At 38.0% G+C, this 23,850-nt stretch overlaps 1 protein-coding gene across 1 annotated transcript in view; it reads right to left on the reverse strand.

Moving 5' to 3' along the window:
• Window positions 1–13,786: 13,786 nt before the first annotated feature.
• Window positions 13,787–23,850, reverse strand: part of WASL (WASP like actin nucleation promoting factor) — a 66,403-nt gene continuing 56,339 nt past the window's right edge. The window contains exons 9-11 of the mRNA XM_044246497.1: window positions 22,729–23,249; window positions 18,945–19,053; window positions 13,787–16,413 (exon numbers count right to left, since the gene is read on the reverse strand). Of these exons, the coding sequence (XP_044102432.1) occupies window positions 16,352–16,413; window positions 18,945–19,053; window positions 22,729–23,249 (692 nt within the window). The 3' untranslated portion in view covers window positions 13,787–16,351. The remainder of the gene's footprint in view (window positions 16,414–18,944; window positions 19,054–22,728; window positions 23,250–23,850) is intronic.

Consider the following 23,850-nt stretch of genomic DNA (forward strand, 5'->3'; position numbering starts at 1 on the left):
GCTGTAAACATTCGAGGGGCTATGACTCTACTCAGCAAAGGACAGGGATGAGTTCATCCTGCCTGCAAACTCATAGAGTTTGTATGGAAACTAATTAGTTCATCCTCTATAAAGAGCTTTCAGCTCACTAGGAGAAGAGCGTCCAAGAGCAGATGAAGTGTTTAGGCTGTGATTTATACTTGCACATTAATCTCTTCAAGTACACATCATCCGGCTTTGAAACGAGGCCAGGATGCTGAGTCTCGCGGCGGGTCAGGAGCCCGGCTGCCCCAGGCATTTATAACTCAGGGTCAGCAGGATGTTGATTTAATACCTGCCCTGAGGTAGTTGCTCCAAGCGAGGGAAAGGAAGAGGTACTAACAGGCTGCAAGGCCTAGACTGAGCCGTACTGAGCACGGCAGCAAATCCGTAGGTTCTTGAAAAGACCTCCCAACCACTTCCTTTCATGCCAGAGTTTACACTATCTTTTCTTGGTTTCTCTGAGGTTTGAAAGGTGGAGTCTTATTTTCATTAATCATCAAATAGCGTGGTCTAAAAGACTAAGAATTGACTTAAGAATTACAGAACTCAGAAATATGGTACAACATTAGTACCCTTGACAACTTCCACAAAGACAGATTTCTAAGTGTCTGCTGGGTTCCAGGCACTTTTCTGGATGCTGTGGATACACAGTCAATGAAGGAGATACAATCCCTGTCCTGTAACGGACCTTCTCACTGAGGGAGCTTCCACCCGCCCTCAAACATCATGCATTCACTCACCAAGTGCCTTCCGTGTACTAGACCCTCTGCTCCTTGCTGGGGAGACCAAGTTAAACTAGAGAGTGTCTTCCACCCCAGAGCAGTGGGAATCCTGAGAAAACCACCCCTTCCTGAATATGTGGTAAGAATTGACTTAGAGAAAGATTTAAGGTCGTATGTGGGCACTGAAGAAGCCTCAACATCTAAAGTTAGGTCAGGAAACTTTTTTCTGTAAAGAATTAAGGAGAAAATATTTTAGACTTTGTGGGCCGTTTGGTCTCTGCTGAAACGATTCGACTTAGCCCCTGCAGGGCAAAAACAGTCATAGGCAATATGTAACTGAGAGAACGTGTGTGTACTAATGAACTTTATAGATGTTCAAATTTGAATTTTATATAACCTCCCTGAATTGTTAACTTTTCCTCTTTTGATTTTTTTCAGTCATTTAAAAATGTAAATGCTCTTAGTTCACAGGCTGTTGGATGGATGTGACTTGGGAGTCATAGTTTACCATAGACCCTTGACCAAAAGCAGATAGGGGTCAAGGAAAGCTTATGGGGAGGGGGTGTGTGACTGGGTGGCTCAGTGGATTAAGCATCTGACTTGATTTTTGGCTTAGGTCATGATCTCAGGGTTGTGAGACTGAGCCCCATTTCTGGCTCCAAGCTGGGTATGGAGCCTGCTTGGGATTCTCTCTGCCCTCCCCCCATCTCTCTCTTTCTCTCCTTCTCTTTCTCTCTCCCTCTCTCTAAAAAAGAAGGCAAGAAAAGAAAGCCTCTGGGGCGCCTGGGTGGCTCAGTGGGTTAAAGCCGCTGCCTTCGGCTCAGGTCATGATCCCAGGGTCCTGGGATCGAGCCCCGCATCGGGCTCTCTGCTCATCAGGGAGCCTGCTTCTTCCTCTCTCTCTGCCTGCCTCTCTGCCTACTTGTGATCTCTGCCTGTCAAATAAATAAATAAAATCTTTAAAAAAAAAAAAAAAAGAAAAGAAAAGAAAGCCTCCTCAGGGATAGTAACACATGATTTTTTTAGCCAGTCAAATGATGGGGCTAGGGAATAAGGAAGGATATTTAAGTTTGAGGAACAGGGCAATATAGAAAATAGTTGAAAATCATAGGGTTTAATGTAATTCTGTAAAAAGGATTTGGTAAAAAGTTAATAGTTCAGTCTTTTTTTCCAGTATTGATAATTTTGGTGAATTAAAATTACCACTTATATTTTCTCTATGGGCTTCCTTTTTACAAAAATAGTATGTGATCATTAAGAAAAATCAGAATATACAGGAAGCAAAAGAAGCTAATGAATTCCCATATCCCCACCCACACAGACCAACCACTGATGACCCTTTAGTGTATATCCTTTTAGATTCATTCTTCTTAATGCATACTTAAATATACATATTACTATGTTTTCTACAAAATAGGGAAGATAGCAAATATACCATTATACATACTACCCATCATATTTTATTTAAGAAAGTTCAATAACTGTTGGTTATTTAGGTTATTTTGATTAGTCCTCTGATGTTGGATATATTGTTTGTGTCAACCATCCCTTTGGGTTATTCTGACTTGAAACTCTTCCAGAAAGCCCTTAGAAAAACTGATTGATGAATGACCGCTATAAAGCCATTTCCCAGATAGACAAGAGTTGTGAGCCATCATTGTGGTACACCAAAACTGGAAATTAGGTTTCAGCCAAATTGTCATGTTTACCAACTTTCTCACAGCCAAATTATATGCCTATCTGAACCACAGAGGCATGAATTAGTAGGGTACTTTTAAAAAGTTCATGCAATTTTCTGCTTCTGAATCAAAAAGGCTGGGATGAATTAAGCTTACAGAAACCCAACCTGAACAATTTAGTGCAAGCTAAGGAATGTGGACTTAATTAATGAAAGTCCTGGGAGCATCAGTGAATTTCAAGAGGAGGAGTGACATGATGTTTATATGGGTTTTAAAAATATGACCTGTGTAACCAAGAGAAGGATGGATTCCGTGAGGGCCAGGCTGTTGGAAGGAAGACAAGACAGGAGACCGTTATAATCATTTAAGAAGGAAGTGATACACATTTGAACTGTGAACACTGCATAAGTGTAAAGGGGTCTGAACAGACAGAGCAGAGACTCAAAGTACCTACTCCACAGAATTTAGTAACTGGGTAGGTGTCGGGGGCAGGAGGCAATGTAAGAGAGGAGTCTATGTTGACACTTGTGTTCCTGGCTGGGCCATCTGGGTGGATAGTGGTGCCAAAAGTGGGATAGGAGCAGGTGTTGGAGGAAGATGATGACTTTGGTTTTAAATACATTGTGTCTGAGGTGCCTGTCCATTTGAATGAGTGGGTGGGTCTAGAATGATGGGGGTGGGATTCCTACTGCAAATAAGGGTTTGGGGGTCACATGGCATGAGTGGCATTCAAAGATACAGGGTTGGAGAGCAGTGTCCCCAAATCTCAGAATAAAGAAGGCACATCCTCCTGGTATGTCATTTTCACTTGACATGAGAAATAGAAGTTGTATTTTATACTCACACATATACACATATAATCATTTTTACCCGACATGAGAAAAAGTTATATTATATATTTACATATAAATTTATATATATATTTTTATGTCAAGTAAAAATGACGTATGTGTGTGCATATCTATATATATCTCCTGATTTTGTAAAGTTTGCATTATGCCACTTTGATTTTATGGAAGACATATACTAGTACCTGTTTTCACTGACCAAAAGGAATCCAAAAAAGGATTTTCACCTTTACAAAAAAGTGAGAATAACGTTCAGCGTTTGTTTGGCAGCAGGCCGTTACAGAGGTAGCACGCACCTCAAGCAGCGAGAGGGCTCCCCAAGTCCCCTCCCCAGGACCTGCCCTTGGGATCTTAGCATCAAGCCTCCAGAGCTTTGAAACATGTCTGTGAGCATGTGTGCTTTATCTCAATTTATTCTGTACATCTCTCAGGAGGAGAGACGTACATGTTTAACATTAGATGTTTAGCAGAAAAGTCTAACAGAGGTCATTTTTAGGGTCTGGGAATACTTGCAAGTTTTTCCATATAAATTAAATCATTGCTACTTTGCTTTAAGCCATTTCGGCATGTGGAAGTTTTTATGGGAACACTAGAATAGTGGGGGAAACTGTGTGTATGTTCTAGATAAAGTCAACTGGAAATCTCACTCCATCCCCATGACAGGCCATGGTCTTCTGCAAGATTTCTGAGAATTCCTGGGATGGAGGAGAATTCCTGCTCCTATTTATCTCTGGGTCCCTCGTTCCAAGCCTGCACCTTAAAAACCGATGATTTAATGGCCCTGTTTCAAATTATATTGACCTGTGGCAATTAGCTCTCTTTCTCCATTTCCACAGCCTCAACATTGCACGAAACTTTGGAAAACAAAGGAAGGGTTGGCATTACAGCAACACAAACAACTTCCAATCAAACAGGAGATGTTATTGTTGTGAGAAGTCCTCTGCCTCACTAACATCAGAGATTCCCCCCACCCCACCGCCGCCCCTGCCCTCCAGCTTGGCTATTTCATCCCACTTCCTTGTCTGTGTTTTCTTGCTAGTGTATTACTTCCTTCCTCTCCCTTCATGCTTCTACATCACCCCTGTCCTTGTATGTTACCCTTGGGAACTCCAGATCTGTTTCACTCAGGCACTAATTCAGCTGTCTCTGGCCCCCTCCCAAGGTGCAGTTCCTGTCTACCTTTGCACCCTCAAACTCATTAGTGTGGTGCAGATGCTCAGGGGACTTTTATGTAACAGGAGCAACCCCTAGACTTATAGCTCTGAATAGAACTTCTTTCCCCCTGGAAGGTGGTATACGCTCTCCTTGAACACCACCAAAAACCCTCATAGAGTCCCTCACAGTCTATTAGCTGGACTGTTGCATGACCTGCAGCTCACTGGACAAGCGGTGCCCCCTCTTGACACACAGCCTTTCACACCCCGTCTTACCTGCCTGGAGTTCCCCTCACTCTCTTTATTAGCACCTAATTCCTCCTTCCAAAGAGGCCTTGAAAGACAAGTAGCTTATTGACCCAAGTTGATGTGGACAAGAGTATCCTTCAAAAGAGCCTCTGTTCTTCACATTCTCACAGATGAGCTCATCCAAAGTGCTATCTTTAACTACTACTCAAACCACAGGTCCCCCGAATCCAGCACAAATGAATGCCCCCATGATTCTGAATGTACTCATTCACATTCAGACACAATGTACTGAAAACTGAACTTATCTTCCTTCCTCCTTCAATATCTGCCCTTGTTATAATCAATTTTCCACAGTCTCGCGATACATTTTGCCTTGCATTATATACTATTTGCGTACATGTCTTAGTCTCCCCACTATCTTTACTGGACTCTATATCCAAGAGCTTAGGGATTGTATCTTATCTTTATGCCCAATAAACACCAAGAACTCAATACATGTATTTTAATAGACAGATGTATTAGCTACTCAACAACAACGAAGAGACAACATGACAGTATCTTCTCATCAGTCCCCGTGGAGTGCCAACAGTAGTCTGGGATCAAAAAGGACCATGGTTGAGAAATGAAGTTCTAGAGGCAAGACTGGTCCCAGTCCTACACATGGGGGCTAAAGGGCTCCAATGAGCACCCAATGCTACCATTTCCTTTGTGTACATAGTAGGGCCTGAGTTCTAAGAATATTAGCATCCACTTTTGCTCAGAACCTCCACACGTTTTCTGTGTGGTCTGGGAGCAGTGGTCAGGCGATCTTCAGGAGTGGCTATGCAAGCTTCGGTCAGGACAGCATTTGAGCAAGTCAGGGACTGACAGCTGGAAAATCAAAGTCCCATTCTCTAAATGATGATCCTGAGGGAAAATTAGTCTGTTTTTTTAAAACCCTTAGGACAAATTTGCACTCTAAAGTGGAAGTTTTTACTTGGATACATAATCTATTTGTATATTAGCTATGCTGTGCTAATTTTCAGACAACTAATCACTTGTTCCAGATTGAAAATTGTGTAATTAGCTATATAAACTTTATTACAAACTGAATAGATTCCTAACAACACAACTTTTTGTGGGGTTATATATTTTGAATTTTTAAAAATTTTTAAAAACACCTGTGGTCAAACTAGTGTTGACACTAGCACAAACTGTTAAACTTTCTCTCTTTCCTGAATGGAATCTCAGGTGACCCACCTGAGTGATCACTGTCACAAAAACACAGAAACAGGTGATCAAAAGTCAGACTCAGTTCATAGTTTGCAAGTCGACCTCCCTGAATTTATCCTGTATTAAATTCTTTTCAAGCCATCGGGGGGGGGGGGTAGTGCGGGGTTGGGGGGCAGCACCCCAGATTAAAAACCAGTGCATCCATGTGAACATAATCCCACAAATGGAGGCTCAGAGGAACTCTTTACAAACTCTTCAGCAAAAGTGGGAAAATTAAAGGACATTTTTTCGGAAACAGTTTTTGGACTTTGGAAGGAGGAGTCAGAGGGAAAAATACATGTATTTTATATATATTTATTATTGTCTTTTTAGAAGTTATACTTTAGTCTTCTCCGGCTTTACTTTTTGCCCTCATGGTACCAGCTGGGAGTTGTGGAACCTACCCAGGAGACCAGCAAAAAGCTGAAAATATCACATTCAGGAAGAGCAAGGTAATACTAACAGCCTCATTTATTTTTCTCTAAATGCTGCCAAGAAATTTTGGGGGACTCTTTTCAGAGACACTCATAGGAAGTTGAACAGGAATCTTGATTTGTTAGGATAGATAATTATGCTTTTACCTCAGAGGCTATTAGTGGTCAATGTTGGTTTTAAAGAAAAGTGAATTTTTTAAACATAAGTAAAAAAAAAAAAATAGGCAAAACAAATCCAATTTTGTCTCCACATATGATATTCATAAATTAAAAGTCCCCATTGGGGGGGGGAGTATAAAAATATGAAATAAATGGAAAATGCTTAAGGAAAGGAGACATACTGGCAGAGATTACTTCAAGTTTAGAGAGAGGACTCTGAGGTAATTCCAAATAAATTCTTGTGTCATCATTTTTTACACATTTGGGATTACTAAAAAATGTTAGTTACTGAATCTAACATTTCAAATGGGGGAAAAAAAACTTTAACGCTGATGGAGAGGGAAGCAGGGGTTGGGGATGAGCAAACCAAAAACAAATTATAAAAATACTATATTCTATTCACTGAATACTCCCAAAATATGAGCCTGTACTAATCTCACAACTTGCCTTGGGCCTTGGCTTGCTTCAGTGGCTGCTGGTTCAGCTGCATGATTATAACTTATTTTCCTTTCTGTGGAACTTTTTTTTTTCTGGAAAACAGAGAATGACAGAATTTCCCTTTGGGCCTTTGCACGTGCATAAGCAGAACAATCCCAAGTCTTCTCCATTTGAAGTAAAGCTGTTGGAGTAGTATTTTTATTTTTTACCCAGACTATCACTGAGAACTTAATGCACCTGGGAAGAAGGGAACTGTAGTGGTTAAAGGCACATCCTCTGTATTAAGACAGACCTAAGTCTGAAGCTCAGCTCTGTCTGATATCAGCTAACTTTGTGCAAATTGTTTAACCTGTTTTATTTGCCTTGGCTGAAAAATTGTGACAAGTTCCTCATGTAAAATATTTCATGTAGTGTCCAACTGCATGTTAATAAGTGCTCTAGTAAATACTGGCTAGTATTTAAATGGATACTTTCAAATACTACTTTCCTCAAAGAAAAAGTAAATGGTCATGGAGTATGCATGGCCATGGGGCTTTGAAGACCCCTTAAATGGCTTCATCAATATCATCAAAAAGTAGCCCAGTCTGAAACTGGTTGAGTGTCCACATTACAGTTCCCCCTGCAGAAGGGAGACAGGGTTGGGAGTGTCTCCCCGAGGAAGTCAGAGAGCAGTGGACACTTTGGGAATTACAAATTAATTGGGAAGGAACTGACTGTGCCCTCTGGGAAAAGTGTTTATTAGAAAAACACTTGTAGCTATACTATAATTTAAATTAAAACTTAATTTTTAAAAAAAGTGAAAGCAAAAAAAAAAAAAAACCCCAAACCCAACCAAAACAAACCCAAAAACACTCGTACAGGTTGGTAAATGTATTGCCGGTATTTCTTCCTATTACTTACATGAAGTCCATGGGATCTTCACTGTGCTACTTCCCAGTATCAACTCGCAAGTTTCAGGAATATATATGCGAACCCGATCCTCTCCTGAGCATTTTATATTCCCAGCCCTCTTAATTACCTGACAGTTACTGTTCATTTCTGTGACGGGGGAAGGAAGTAGAAGGGAATGACAGGAACCATACAACAAAAAATCGTATTAGATAATTTCTAGGAGGGGTAAGCACAAGGGAAGTTATTGCTACCTCCTTAAGAGAAAGAGTAATCCTAGAAAGTGATTTAAGGGGACAATGCTTTCAAGAGAAACAGTAACTTAGACAGGAAAGCAATCCCCATAATTTTCTGAAACCTGTTGTTTCTTCTGATTTCCTATTCAACATGGTGCAATAGTTTCTATCTTTGGGGGAGATGCTGTGAAAAATTACCAATTGGAATTTAATTCTGGAAACCAAACAACTTGAGAAAAAATTTTCCATATTTTGAACTTTACACAACATCACTTTTGCTTCTCCAAAAGATTTGCCAAAACAGCTCTGGTAAGTCAGTTCATAGCATTGTTGAGGTCACATTAATTCAGGCCCATTATTTGAAGAAATAGATCAGTCTACATGTTGCCAGCACCCACTTTTCAATGAACAGTATGTTGGATATTGAGAGCCTGCATGCCCAAAGTGCCATGCCAAAGGTTGCTCCTTTTCCCCAATTTTAAGAGAAAAACCAGCCATGCAGAATTCCTGACTTAGCACTGATAACCCCTAAAGGATATATGTATATTTCCTAGATTACATCAGCGACTTATTTAAACTCTTGCCATATTTATAAATTATCCAGTAGACTGGTATTAACACTCCTGTTTTCAGCAGCCATTAGTTGGCAAATTTTGAAACTAGCCTAAGTTTTCACCTTTTGATCACTGCCAGTCTTGTAAGTAATGATTACAAATATAAAATCTATTCCTTATTCTTTTGTTTCCCCCCAGATTTTTTCATTAGAGGCTGAGTGCATTAATGTAAACTTTTTTAAAATCATGACCTGTGACTCAAAAATGCTCTTTCTCAATCTAAATGGAGCCAGTCAAGTGCTTGTGCACTAAGTCCTCCTCCTCGTACCTGGGCAAGTTGTTTCTAATTTCCGCAGATCAGGGTGGTTCCAAGACTACCTTCTGAATACATCAATATACATAACTATTCCTGCTCATGCCCCCTAACACAAAGACAGTTTCTTAAATAATGTAAGTGGTGCCAAGGCAGCATCTTCAGTGACCTGCTAGAGCAGAGCTTGTATTTGGAGACAGGCTCGGAAGGGGCTCACACAGGAAGCCACACAAGAGCATCACCAGCGTTCAGTGTCAAGATTTTTTCCAGCCTCCTTTCCTGTTTCACTGATGCATGCCTTTCAGCCATTCTTTCATGATGGGTCATGAGTACACCTTCTATTCAAACTAAAAGGTGATTTAATAAACCACCTGTTACCAAGCTGGCAGGGGAGGTGGGGAGCCTGACTTCTCAGTGGGTCTTGGCATTATGTGGCCACATAAATTTCTATTTTCCTGATCTAGAGATATGTTAGTACAGGACAACAGATTTGTTTTTTTCGGGGTCCTACTTCCAAATTACAGTAACAATAATTCATTTTAAGTAGTTTGGTTAAGTACAGGACATTAGGATAATAACACCTGCATCTAAGTGTACTCACCTAGTTGTTCCGAAAGTAAGAAGTTGGAATTTTTGAAGCCTCAGGAACTTCATACAGAACATTTCCATTCCTTCTTGATTTAGCCACCAGTTCCTAGTAATATTTAAAAAAAAAACTTGTGTATCTGAAAGATTTTTTGGGAAAAACTCTGAAAAAATTCCTTCATAGTTTTCACACTGCCCATCCCTATCCTCAATTTTGTGGCATATCTTGTCAACATGAAGATAGAGCAATGGCTTTCAAGTGTTGAAAGATACTTGCTTTATTATGTCAAGCTGTTTTGTGTGTGGAGTCATTACTGCAATTCTAACTGACCACACATCACAAACCAAGACCCAGATACAAAGAAAATGCTTCCTCTGAGTGTTAACCAGCCGTGTGGTGGAAAGAATACAAACGTTTCCCCCCTACAAGTTATCCTATCTTTTCCAATGACCCACCAAATCCCATTTGAATTCAACCGTCCATAATGATTAGAGAAGCAAGCTCAACAGAGTCAAGACTGAACTCAAATGCACAACGTACTTGTTTCTCCCTGCCCGTCTTCTCAGAGGCACGATGCTTGGTGTAATACTTAAAAGCATTGGGAAAGGAAGAAGCATCTATAAAAAAATAACACAATGACTTCCCATCAAACCAGGTTTTCTATTGTTCTGGAAAACCAAGTAATGTAAGTGGAAAGTAACAGGAGGATACTGACCTGGCTCAGGGACTCACAGAGCTTTCCGCACACAGTCTCAAAGCATAAACCACATCAGACTGACCCAGGCACGGTGGCTATGTGGACCCAAAGCAATCATTTGGCTCAGAATCACCTCAAACTTTCTCGACATTTTTAGGCAGCAGATCATTACAAACATGTTCAACAGCATCCAAGCATTCAAGCATGGACAAAGCAAGGTCACTTAAATAGAATCATAAAATGCTCCATTTACCCTTGGCTTGGGAAGAAAATGGTTGCAGTGCTAGGACTACACGTACTAAATCAGACTCCCTCATAATTACTTAACTGTTCATGTTAAATACATCACAACCTTTGTCAAATATCCACAGCAAAGTTCAAAAAAATCTGAAAGGATTGGTATAGATTTTTAGTTAACTAAACAATAAAGAAGCTGGTCTCTCTACATTTATAACCTTTTTGTTTTTTTAGAACTTTTAAAAATTTTATGAAAGATTTTATTTTAGGAAGAGAGAGAGCGAGAAAGAGGACACATGAGGGGGAGGGATGGGGGGGGAGAGAGAGAGAGAGAGAGAATCTCAAGCAGACTCCATGCTGAGAGCCCGAGGCAGGGCTCCATTCCACGATCTTGAAATCATGACGTGAGCCAAAATCAAGGGTCCGATGCTTAACCAGCTGAGTCACCCAAGTACCCTTACACCCTTGCTTAATAAGCAAAACATAAACCAAACACCTGATTTCATCAGCTTCTTCTCAACTAGTCATCACCCTTCAAAATGGGGATTTTAACATACTTACAATTTTACTTTCTGAATATTTTCCCAATCCCAATCTTAAAACATAAATCTGCTTGCAAACACAAATTCTCCTTTCTATTCTCTATCTCCTTAGACTCCCACCCTAACTAAAAAAATAAATAAATAAACAAAAGCTGATTTAAGGAACTAACTTCTCTTAACAGACTACTACAGAATTGAGACATTATGAACAGCTTTGTTTCCCTATAGTTAACTGGATCTGACAATACCTTTTCCTTTCACTTAATTTCTTTCAACACCACCAACGCTGGAATACAAACTTTATTTTCCTGCATCTTTCCCAGTAAGGGTGAAATACAAGCCACTAAATTAGAATCTCCCCTCTCACTAATAAGAAAACCAGGAAGTTGGATTTAAAGTGTTTGGTTTGTCCTTGTCCTCCTGGAAGAACTCCCGGTCTTTAAATTGACAGTGCAGCTGTTGCCTGAAAATTATACAGAAAGATTAATATATTCTCAACATGATTTTCTGTCAGGCAAGTTGAGTGTTAAGGGCTTACAAAATACATCTAAATAAAGGCAATGCTCTTTATATCTATAGGAAACTAACAAAAATAATGTGGATGTAGATTACAAAGCTCAATTTTATTTTAACCCAGTGCTAAATGACAAGAGTGTCCTGTGATGACCGACTGCTTGGACAATGTAGGGTGTCTGCCATCACTGAGCCAAAATATGATCACACGCTTCAGAGTCAGAGGCCGGGTCCTCAAAGCCAGCCAGCTCTCCCAGGCAGAGATGAGAACAGGATGCCGGTGGCTTCTATCAACACCCAGATAACAAGTGAGAAGTAGTGAAATTTATAGCCATAAATCTTTCAGAGGCAAAATTAAGTCAGCAATTTATTGGTAATTTATGAAAAATACAGAAAACGATAAAACAGCATTATGGTGCATAAAGACGCAACTGAACTAGTAGTCAAGGCTGAATTCTAGTCTTAGCTCCTTCTGACAGAACTCAGGTGAGCCCCTCGACCACTCCGATGAGAGTTGTCTTGATGGAACTTGATGATCTGCAGCAGTCTTTCCGCTGTGAAATAAGCATTTTAGATGTAAAGAGGGAGGGGATCTACCTTATTGCAATTATATTTTAATGTCCACTACCTATTTAGTCCTAATAAACAATTGTTTAAATATGGTGATATTGATGTTTAAAAATTCTTAGACTTGGGCTCGGATGAAAATCCTTACACATCTAGCCATAACCAAGATAAAACTGAATTTAGGTCGAGACATGCCCATCAGTCCAAGACAGAAAGTGATGTCAATATGACACCTGGAACTTCCAGTTCTGTAATGTAACTTCATACTGTTAAAATGGAATTTCCTCTTGAATAGAAAATTTAAAGAAAACCTTTAGTAAAGTAAGTATAAAAATATTTTGTGGTTGCTAAAAAAAATTAAGGGACCTCAAATTTTCTAGAAATTCCCCAATACACAAATACCTAACCTAAAAACCACTCACCTATAAGCTACCATCTGTTAAATTTTACTCAAAATAATTGTGTGCTATTGATTTGTCAGTTCTGATGGTGGTACAGACCAGTTAAAATTTACACTGGACTTGTGTAAAATTAAATACTGCATCAATAGTTAGGATGACCACTGATGTAGATTAAAAAAAAAAAAAAAAAGCTATGGTTAATTTATGTAGACATTTTCTTAAAAAGCCAAAATTTCAACAGACTCCTTCAAGTAATGGAGGATACATGTATCACATGTAGATAGTCTTAGCACTAACTGCAAAGTATGTTCCCCATCATATTCATAACAGCCCATATACTATACCTTTTCCCAGTGGCTTCACTAAAAAGCAAAGGTTAAAAAAAAAAAAATCCATCAACAAAAGACCAAGAGATTATGAGAGAATGCTGTATTTTGGAGGTAAGATGTAAAAAGTTAATAAAATAAGTGTGCAAAGCAAAAATTTCTCTTTTCTTTTCCATAAAGAATTTTCTATTGTATATAAATAGACCTTATGTCTACACTTGTCCTTTAAGACCTCCATTTCTAAAGTACAGTAAGTTATTTCAGGAATTTCTCCTTTGATTAGATAAATATAATGTGACAAGAGCAATTCTGAGGCATTTGTATCACAAAAAATTTTTTTTCTAAGTTTGGTTAATACATTCTTAAGTGTTCACATTTGTACAACAGAAACAAATTTTTAATGGAACATATTATTGAAATGCTTAAATTTGGCTAAAGCTCTTAGAAGGCATTTTGTAGCATCCTACACACTAGATTCCATAACTCAGTTTAATCTTCAGACACCCACTTGTGCCAAAGTCAGCAGCACAGAAAATTCTATTTATCAAAACGGAGGTTCCTATTTAAAAAACCATCTTTGATCCATTGATTAAGAACTACTTAAGTCCCACATGAACTCCTGTATCTGGCTTACTGAAATGACCAGTAAACTGCAGTATCATTCTGATTTTAGGGAACCTCAACGTTTCTGGAATGCCAAGAGCTCCAGTTTGACCTTGCAATGTGAATGTTCTGTGGCTTCCAGGGAGCTGCTGAGCAGCTGTCACATTTCTCAGCGGAACAGGGTGTAACATTCTTTCTGCTCACTGTGTTTATTTAATGGCACACTCTCTCAGGGCATGCAGTCTGCTGAGAACTTCAGCCATCATCATTCACTGCTCTGTACCCTTTACTACAATCTATAGTCAAAAAAATTGTTTTTATCCATTTTAATCTCTCCACAATAAAGAAAAACACAGTATTTTAGCCTATTTGGATCAAATTAATTTTATTATGCTCCATGATGAATTGCCACCAGTGCAACATCCTATCACTATACATTTCAAAAAAATTCACATACTAAACAAAATTTCAGTTGATAAATGAAAATGAATGATTGAAAAGTCTTTATGAATCTCACACATACAATATGTGGCTAGCTGAAATTGTCTATCACGTAGCATATAAAAAGCCTCATGCTAGTTTGTTAAATGCAAAGGCTATCAGACAATCATTTAGCTGCAGAATATACGGGAGGCTTTCAGACAACGCACAGGTACAGTGCTGCCCACAGTGCAAGGTGGAGGAGGACTGAAACATGCAACCTTTACATCTACAGTGTAGGTTTAGTCTTCATGCCTGGACCAAACTCCATAGCTGCTGTGTTTCAACCAATAGTAATTTGGACTTTGTGCAGTAACAATAACAGAAAGCCTTTTGTTCTTTTCTTCAAGAAGAATAAACTCAATTACCTTTGGCAAATTTTAAAATTGTTTCCAACTCAAAGAATTGATAACCTTTTATTCAGAGCAGCTCCTGATAATACTTATCACACCGAAGTTAGCTGGAAAACCCTGAATTCCTTGGCCAAAAGTTAAGAGAGATCTTAAGTTGGCATTACCTTAAAGACATTTGTAGGATACTTAAAATGTTTTTAAAAATGTCAAAATGAAAAAAAAGAAGGATGTTTAATATTACTTAAAATAATTATAATGTTCTATTTACCATTTGCACAAATTCCTAACTCTATTGGTTAATAGCTGTCCAGCCTCATCCACACCAGACTCAGCGTCACTGAGCGCAAGCCACGATAAAAATGAGAGTAAGCAGAAAAAGGTTTCTAGCAGCAGAGGGCACTGTTTTTGCAAGAAACAAAAAGTCTAGACTCTTTCCCTTGTGTTTAAATTACTCTTGCAAGAAAGGTAACATTCTTTGAATAACTTAACTATCTTACTGCACCACTTACTGCTTTCAGCAACAAAACCTTTTAAATTATTTCTTATGATAACTAGATGCATGATCACTAGAGATTATGTGATAAATGGTTAAAATTCAAGCCGTATCTTGCAGGTCCAGCCTGTCAAGATCATGCCAATACTAGATTTTGGTCGGTACAATTCTAGAGAGCTTAATTTTTAGTTGGATATTGTGATTATAGTACTGAAATACATTTGGAACTACATTCTGCGTATGACTCAATGTGAGAAAAATACGTGTCTGTATTTAAATCAGATCGTTTTTCTACCTAAAATTTAAAGTAGGTAGGTATGATAATTAGCACTATGAATATGAAAACAACCACCTTTAGGCAGATTAGTGTACTGTAGAGAGGCAAGGAAACCCTAATTTTAACACATCATTTAGTATACATAACAAATGTGCAGGTTGTAAAGTTTTATTAAAAAAAAAAAAAAGAATCTATCATTCAGTTACGTGGTTCAAGAAATATAACACTGGGGCCACCAATCTTTTAAGAAAAATGTAACCCTTCTCCTGACATTTGACAAAAACCTTGAGAAATTATATAAAAAAATTTTAAATAGTGTAATTGGTTCAGCATTACAGTGTTTACCTTTGCCAGCTAGATTCAGTTTGTATGGTGGATATTTCTGAATACCTCAATCCATACAGACTACACAATAAAAATAATTCCCCATCATTTTTAGAAATGTTCTGATTTTTATAGTGCATTTAACCAGATACTGAAGTATCCATAATGTACAGCCTCCTTCAGTTTATGTAGAGCATTACCCCTAAAATCCCCCAAACTGCAAAAACTTAAACAACTGTTTAAGAGTAATACCAAAAATATTTTTAAATTTTTGCTAAAAAGAGCCTGCCACATTTGCTATAGCATAAAAATAATCTCAGTCAAGTACAGGTATGCAAGGTCTCCTTGTGATTCCAGCCTCCAAATACCACTTCTGTCCAAGAACAGGCAATATTGTTTTAAGAGGTGTGTTCCTAATTTTCCCAACTAGTGTCTCCGTAGTGACATTATGCAGAGCATATTGCTACAACTTGAGAAACCGCATCAGTGTAGTGATGTCTAGAGAACTGTGCAATGTGTCAGCTTCAACATCCATGTAGCATGGTGTTCAAAATGAAGGGGCTAAATAAACTAAGGTCTGTATCACTTAAAAAAGAATGTAGTGCTATACTAGATTTTAATAAGAAAATTTAGGTACAGAAAAAGTAGGGTATGAAAATAGTGTTTTCCTTCTGGCATTATAACTAAATTACATTAAGGTTTTTGTCAGTCTCACATATAATATTTAAACTCCCTTGTTGATGGAATGAAAAATATTCACAAATTAAGTGAGCATCCTGGTGTAAACTTGCACACAATAACAGGGAGTAGCTTTGTAGAGGATTTTGACAAACCTTTACAGATTAAATGAGGTATTGCACAGATTAATTAAAAAAAAAAGCAAAAAAGGCAACAAAAATATACAGCAAATTGGTAGAACATTTACATGATAATTTTACAGAATCCATAGACAGAAAGTAGTGTTTAGTATTTCACCTTAAAAATATATATATATATAATATATAGATCAGTCTTCCCATTCATCATCATCCTCAAAATCTTCCTCGTCATCTTCATCCTCATCTTCATCTAAAAGAAAATCATCAAGGCAAACATTCAAAATATATGTATAAATAAAATAACATTACATGATTCTTGGATGACTTCTCCAATTACTTAACTTCTGAAACAAAACTATTCGATTCTGGAGAAATCTGGTAACAAAGACAATTTAAAATGAATCCAATAAAATATATCTAAAGAGTATAATGGTCAGTTGAAGATTAGACCAGAAGTCAGAAGACTTGGGTTCTAGTTCCTTAGTATCTATGTAGAGAATTTCAACCAGTGTTTGTTCATATGTAAACCTACATTTGGGTTTGTCTCTCAATTTTCACACATCTCAAATCCAAGAGACGCCTCTTTAATGACTATTTTTAAAGAAAAGTTGTAAAAAATACACCTGACATATTGTTCTACTACCAATTCCAGGTACAACTCCAGTGATAGGCAGGAAACTCATTGACACCGAGGACACTGAGCCACTAAGGAAACAGAGCAGGCAGACCAAATACCTAGCCTCCCTTCCTACCCTCCCGTTCTCTTCTGAACCCAAGGACATTGCTCTTTCCAGGTCACCAATGACCTACTGTTCCTAAAGCTAAAGCTCAATTTCCTTTTCTCACTTTTTTGACCGATCACACAGATCTAACCCAGATTGTCACTCCATCCTACTTCAAAGGCTTCATGTGGCTTCTGAGATACTGTATTCTCCAGCCTTCAGACCTTATTACACCTTCTCCTCTGTTTACATCCAATTCCTTCATGCTCCCATCCCATTCTGTAACTTTAAATACCACGCCTACTTTAATGACATGCAAATTTATTTTAACAGTCCAGACCTCGCCCCTCAACTCCAGGCTCATAACCAAATCCATAACATCTACATTTGAATTTTTAGTAAGTATCTCAGATTTAATATTTACAAAAACCAAACTGCTGATCTTTCCTCTCAAACCTGTTCCTCCTAAATCTTATCCTTCCTACTCTGTTAATGAAAATTTTACCCCTTTCATCCTCAAGTCAAAAATCCTGGGAGTCATCTTTCACTCCTTTCTTTTTTCCAAACCTCACTCCCAATCCATCAGCAAACTCAAGGATCTCCACAGTCAAAATATACCTAGTATCCAACCCCCAGCTCAGTGGTACTACCAATCTGATTCAAACCTTTGCTATCTCTTGCTTGGATCATTGCCATTCCTCTGCTAAGGGCCTTCCATGGCTTCCCATCATATCCATGGCCTCCAGAGTCTTGACCACTGGCCTCCTACTATCTCTCCTACTCCATTACCTTACTGTTCTTTCCCCTCCCTTCCTTACTCAGCCATACTGGCCTCACTGGTGTTCTTCAACCTCAGGGACTTTGCACTTGCTGTTCTTTCCACCCAAATGAACACATTTTCCCCCATCTTCTATATGGTTTTCTCCCTGAACTCCTTCTGGTCTTTTTTCAAATGTCACCTCAGGCCTCATCTTATTTCAAAATGAACTTCCCTCCCACATCCTGTAAGTCCCTGTATCTCCCTTTTCTGCTTAATTTTTGTCCTTGGTACATATCACCACTTAACATATTATGTATTTTTCTAACATAGTTTGTTTACTGTTTGTCTTTCACCAGAATGCATGCTCCATGGAGGCAGGGATTTTTTTTTTTTTTTTACTCCACAATAAATATCTTCAGAATGAAACAGCCTATTTTCTCCTTATCACACAGTATGAGAATAAATATGTCTATTTAAGGAAAGTAAATATTGGTAATAGATCCGAGATAGCCACATCCTCACAGAGAAACAAAAAGAAGAAAAATGACATTTCTTGAGTACTTACTATGTGCTAGGGTAATCTGCTGGTTAGTGACATATTATTTTATTTATTCTTCATATCGATCATGATTCATGAATTCTCTTCACATAGCAAGTAAGAAAACTGAGGTCCAGAGAGAGTAAATAATAGATTCATAAAGAACAAAAATCCAATTCTGGTACATCATGCCAGGAAGCTTTAGTAAACCTCAAGCATTGTATCAGCAAGACCCACTGTTTTTTCTCTTTTGAAAATAATACCCACTTACATGGTGGCCACTTTTAATAATGGCGTCAGAATAGAGACTAGTTTTTTCACATAAACCTGTCAGGAAATCACAAAAAGGAGGACACAGAAAACTTCAAGATTCTTTAGCAAATCCTAGAAAACCCAATTTCTCAGCCCTGATTCTCACAAATCAGGGAAACCTGAATTTCTCATGTCACAGGAATGTGATCCAGAATCTCAAGCCTCATTTAGAGATTTGCCAGACATTCTATTAGTATTTTCAGTATAGGAAATCAAATTGCTATTTTTCTGAAGCTGTTCTAATTTATGGTTATGGCTATGGTGTCCTAGAATCCATTAAGCTTCAGACAGACTAGTCACAGTGGCAGTAACTTTTAAATATTGGCCCTAAAATCCACATCAGTGTTACTCAACAGCAGAGGAAAAGCTAGCAAAGACTATCATAAAATCAAAAGAAAATAGAACTTCAAATATTAAAATTAAACATACATATGTACATGTAAATATACCTGAAGAATGAATGGCTTTGCTCCTTTTCTGCATCACCTCCATTAATGCACCCACAATTCCTGAAGTGGGTGCAGGTGTTGGTGGTGTAGACTCTTGGCCATCAGATACCTTGGAAAAGAAAGTCAGCAAAATTTAGAAATAAATTTTTAGTAAAAAATTTTTGTCTCCAGAAAGTCTTATTTTTTTAGAATCACTTCCTATTTAAAAAAAAAAAGGAAAGGGGAAAAAAAGAGCACATGAGCCCAGGACAGGTTTAACTAAGAAGTAATGGCTGTCTTAAAATTATTCATATACTCCCTAATGTATAAAGCCATCAACACATTTCCAAACTTAGAATAACAAACCTTTCCCCAAATAATACTTACCCAGGCAGATAGATTACTTCTGTCCATTTTCATTCTAGTACACAATGCCTTAGCTGATGAAACTTTGAAACTATCATCAAGGAACATTATTTTAACAAAACTTAAGTAATATTCAGATTCCTGGAGGTGTTAGTGAAAAGGACACTTAAGATACCTAAGAGCAACTGAAGAGAATTCTTCTCTCCTACAAAAACTCAGCTTTACAAACAAGCTTTATAACTTTACTTACTATATATATAATTATACATTATATATAATTTTAACTCAAAATGAACCTTCATTCTTATAGCATATTTCTCTGCAAAGAGATTAGTTAGGTAGCTTTCAAAATGTCTATCTCACAAGGCAACCAACTATCCCTAACTGAAGTTTCTATCTAGTATAAACTACATTCAAGGCTGGGGGGGGGGACAACCTCAAGAGGTCTCATTAAAATCTAATTTCTATGCAAAATACTCTGATTTCAACTCTCATTAAAAAAGAGAGAATACAGGAAATATGTAGAGATTCAGGGGGAAAAATTTTAGAAAGTACCTCCCTAAGTGTGCTTTGGCTAAAATGAGCAGTCATTTATACAAAATACTGATTTTGTTAATTTTGTCTCTGGAATTATATTACCTATGTAAAGGTAGAATATTGGTATAATTAAAAATGAAATCACATAGCTGCTTTATTTCTAAGTCATTTCCCCCCAGAAATTACTCTGTTACGGCAAACTTCTTCCTTTGGTCTTAACAACTCTTCTTCTAATACTACTTGTCTTTCCGGACTTACAGATCTTTTTCTTTTAAAAATATTCAAAGTAATTCCCCATAAGATACTGACTCATTCATTGGTATTTAGGTTTTTGGAGACCAGATGTTAACTATTACTGGTATAGAAATAACATAAATGAAAAAGACAACAGAAGTAGTTTCAGAGCTTTGAATGTCAGCATAAGGCTCTCAAAGAACTGTAGCAGCAATAAGGAAAAACAGACTCCCTTTAAGCAATCTAGTATAACGAGGCAGGAAACACCGCAGGAGCACGGCAGCAGCATGAAACTGCTGTAAACATGTTTTCTAAAGCACTGACTTGGACATGTGGCTGTCTGAGGTACGATGAACATGGAATTCAAAATATATGTAAGTTAATACTTATACCCTTACTGCCAGTTCTTTAAAGTAAATCTGTGATCTTATGTTAGTCATTTTCATCACTGAATAAATGATTTATATAAATTGTTTAAAAAAAAAAAAAACAAAGAAATTTCAACCACAGAAAGGTTTCTTTTCTTCTTTTTTTCCCCACAGAAAGGTTTCTTAAAAAGAAAATAAAATTATGGACTCAAGTCACACATATAACATGCTAATAATTCACGGATTTATGCACTCTAGGATAGTACTCTGTAGTTAATTTTTTTTTAAAGTGATTATTTAGGGTAAGGATGGCCTATACTTATAATGGAACACATTTTTCTCTCTAAAAGAAATGCAGAGATCAGTTAACAAGGTTTTTTTGGGCAGGGAGAGCGTTGGGATGGGATGAGAAGACATAATGATGGGGAAAATAAAAACGGTATTTAATTCAGCAACTTTTTAAATTAAGAGGACACAATTTAATTCATTAAAAATAACACCTTATTAGTATCAGCAACTGAGAAAGAACCAAAAGTTGATTGTGGAAGAGAGAGAAAATATGAAAGAGAAACAAAAAGTAAGAGTGGCAGACGTGGGAACAAGTGACACAGAGATGGCACAGATTCTAAGCTACAAGCTTGAAAACGACTCCATTAAAATCTGTTATTCACCTCAGTTATGGTCATTTTGACACTAATTCTTCCCACTAACAACTGTTTAAAATTCTTTAACTGCTCCTGAGAAACCTTTAGTTCAAGCTAAAAAGGGAGAGGGAGCAGAGACGATTGCTCACAGGTTGATCATGTAGCAAGAAAAAGCTCCAGATACATAGTAAAGATGAGAGTTTTTAAAATATGTGCTATGCCAATGTTTAGATGTTTTCATTCAGTTAGCTGTGTTCCCTATCCATCATTCTCTTCCTAGCCAAAGCTTTGGAGATTTAGAAAGTGACCCTAATTCCCTATGTCACAAAATAATTTTCAATTAAAATCCCCTTCTTTCAACTTTATTTACTGCGTAGAAAAATCTACCATCCATTACCCACCTGAAGCCCTACAGAGCAAATGTTCCCCTTTGGAACTGACAGACTACATCTGCTATCAGAAGGAAGTATGTAAATGCAAGCAGTTTAGGCTCTAGAAAAGGGGTCAGCAAACTATTGCCCATGGGCCAAATCTAGTGTGTCTTATTTATGTAGAAACTTTTAAACTGAAAAATGAGTTTTACATTTTTAAATGGCTGGAAGAAAATCAAAAGAAAAATATGTGTGACATGTAAGAATTCTATGAAAATCAAATTTCAGTGTCCCTCAATAAAGCTTTATAGAACACAAACATGCCCATTCAGTTATGCATCATCAGTACTGCTGCTTTTGTGGCACAGCAGTAGAACTGAGTTTTTGGGACAGAGACCACATAGCCTGTGAGCCTAAAATACTTACTATGTGGTCCTTTAAAAGAAAAAAAAAAAGTTGCCAACTTCTGCTTCATCCATTAAAGAGATTCCAAAATTATCTATCACCACTATCCAAAATTCTATTAGAACTCTTTCCATTATCGGGCACCTGGGTGGCTCAGTTGGTTAAGTGACTGCCTCCGGCTCAGGTCATGGTTCTGGTGGAGTCCTAGGATCGAGTCCCACATTGGGCTTCCAGCTCCATGGGGAGTCTGCTTCTCCCTCTGACCTTCTCCCCACTCATGCTCTCTCTCACTCTCTCAAATAAATAAAATCTTAAAAAAAAAACTCTTTCCATTTTCTGCAGAGTCAGATTCTCTACTAATGTAAATTTCAGAACACAGGAACTTTAGCATACAGTTTAGTTTTCATAAAGGTAATGGTTTGAACTTACCAAGGTGATTATAAATGGTTAAAAGTAGGGTTACTTCTCCATAGTTTGAAGATTTTTTTTTTAATTTAAAGTAAATTTTATTCAGAGGTGAAGTCTAGAACAACAGCCAACATGTTGTAATACTCCACTTACGTGAAGTTCTAGAAGAGGCAAAACTAATCTACAGTGACGCAAATCAGATTAGTGATTTTTCTGAGAGGGGGACTAACTGGAAAGAGGCATGAAGGAACTTTCTGGGGTGATATTTCGATTACAGAAGTATGGGTTACACTGGGATAGGTATAAATGTGTGTGTTTCACAGTATCTAAAAATAACAGAAGAAAGGGTTAAAAATATGAATACCAAGAGAAAGTGCAAAAAGTGAAATAAAGACTTTCCAAGTTGTCTTATAAATTACTTTAAAATTCCATTACGACAGATAGTCTAAACCGAAAAGAACGGTTTACTTACAGATTTCAGCTGAATACCCTGTCGTATCTGGTCTAAAAGTGCATCCCTTCCAGAGCAGGATACCGGTCGACTGTTTTGTTCCACTTTTTTGAGCTGAGCACCCTCTCTAATCTGATCTAAAAGAGCGGCTTTGTTTCCAGCAGGAGTTGGGACTTGATGGTCACCATCAGAAGGGAGGCCAGGGGGAGGCGGCGGCCCCGGTGGAGGTGGAGGTGGCGGTGGCGGGGGTGGCGCCGCGGACCCCGCCAACGACAGGGGTGGAGGTGGTGGCGGAGGCCCTGCCGGTGCCGAGGAGGGAAGGGCTGGAGGTGGAGGCGGGTACATCCTATTTGGTGGTGGTGGAGGGACTCCTACACCTGGCCTGGACGGAGGCGGTGGTGGAGGTGCAGCTGTGGGAGCTCTTGATGGCGGCGGAGGAGGAGCGCCTCTCCCCCTGGCAGGAGGGGGCGGAGGGCCTGAGCTATGTGGAGGTGGGGGAGGAGGAGGCGGCCCTCCCCTGGATGGTGGTGGTGGAGGTGGTGCTGAAATAAAAACAGAAGAAAGACAGCATGCTTTTCCCCCACAAACATCATACTGAAAACAAACTTACTTCAACAGAGATTTAAAAGAATGCACGAGAAAAAAAAAAGGCCTCATCTTTGTTATTTTCTTTTACAAAGGTATGCGAGCACAGATGATATCTTATCGTTCTATTTGGGAACACTCGAGATCACCTTCCTGCTGTTTCTTAAAAAATATTAGCTAAAGCTGTTGAATTTAGTTTTTAGGAATCAGCATCACTTCTGAAGGTAAGGGAATACACACTTTCTTATATAATAACAAAAATATCACAACAGAATTAAACACTTTGGTCAATTAGCATTATTTAACATTTTAATAAAAATTAATGGATACCATCCCTCTTTAAAGAATTGAGTTTATTTAGTTACTTTATAAAATTAATTTACATTCAGAATTATGTAGCTGGCGTAGCATAACCTATCCCCGTTTACTCAAGTTAATCTGAGCTAAACCCAAATTGAATACTTTTTCTTTAAAATTTAAACCTTTGTCACCTTACATTTATATTTTATAATGTCTTTACTTTCTAAAAAATATAGAATATATTAAAACATGTATGCT

Source organism: Neovison vison, chromosome 4 (assembly GCF_020171115.1).
Source record: "Neovison vison isolate M4711 chromosome 4, ASM_NN_V1, whole genome shotgun sequence".
Lineage (NCBI taxonomy): Eukaryota > Metazoa > Chordata > Mammalia > Carnivora > Mustelidae > Neogale > Neogale vison.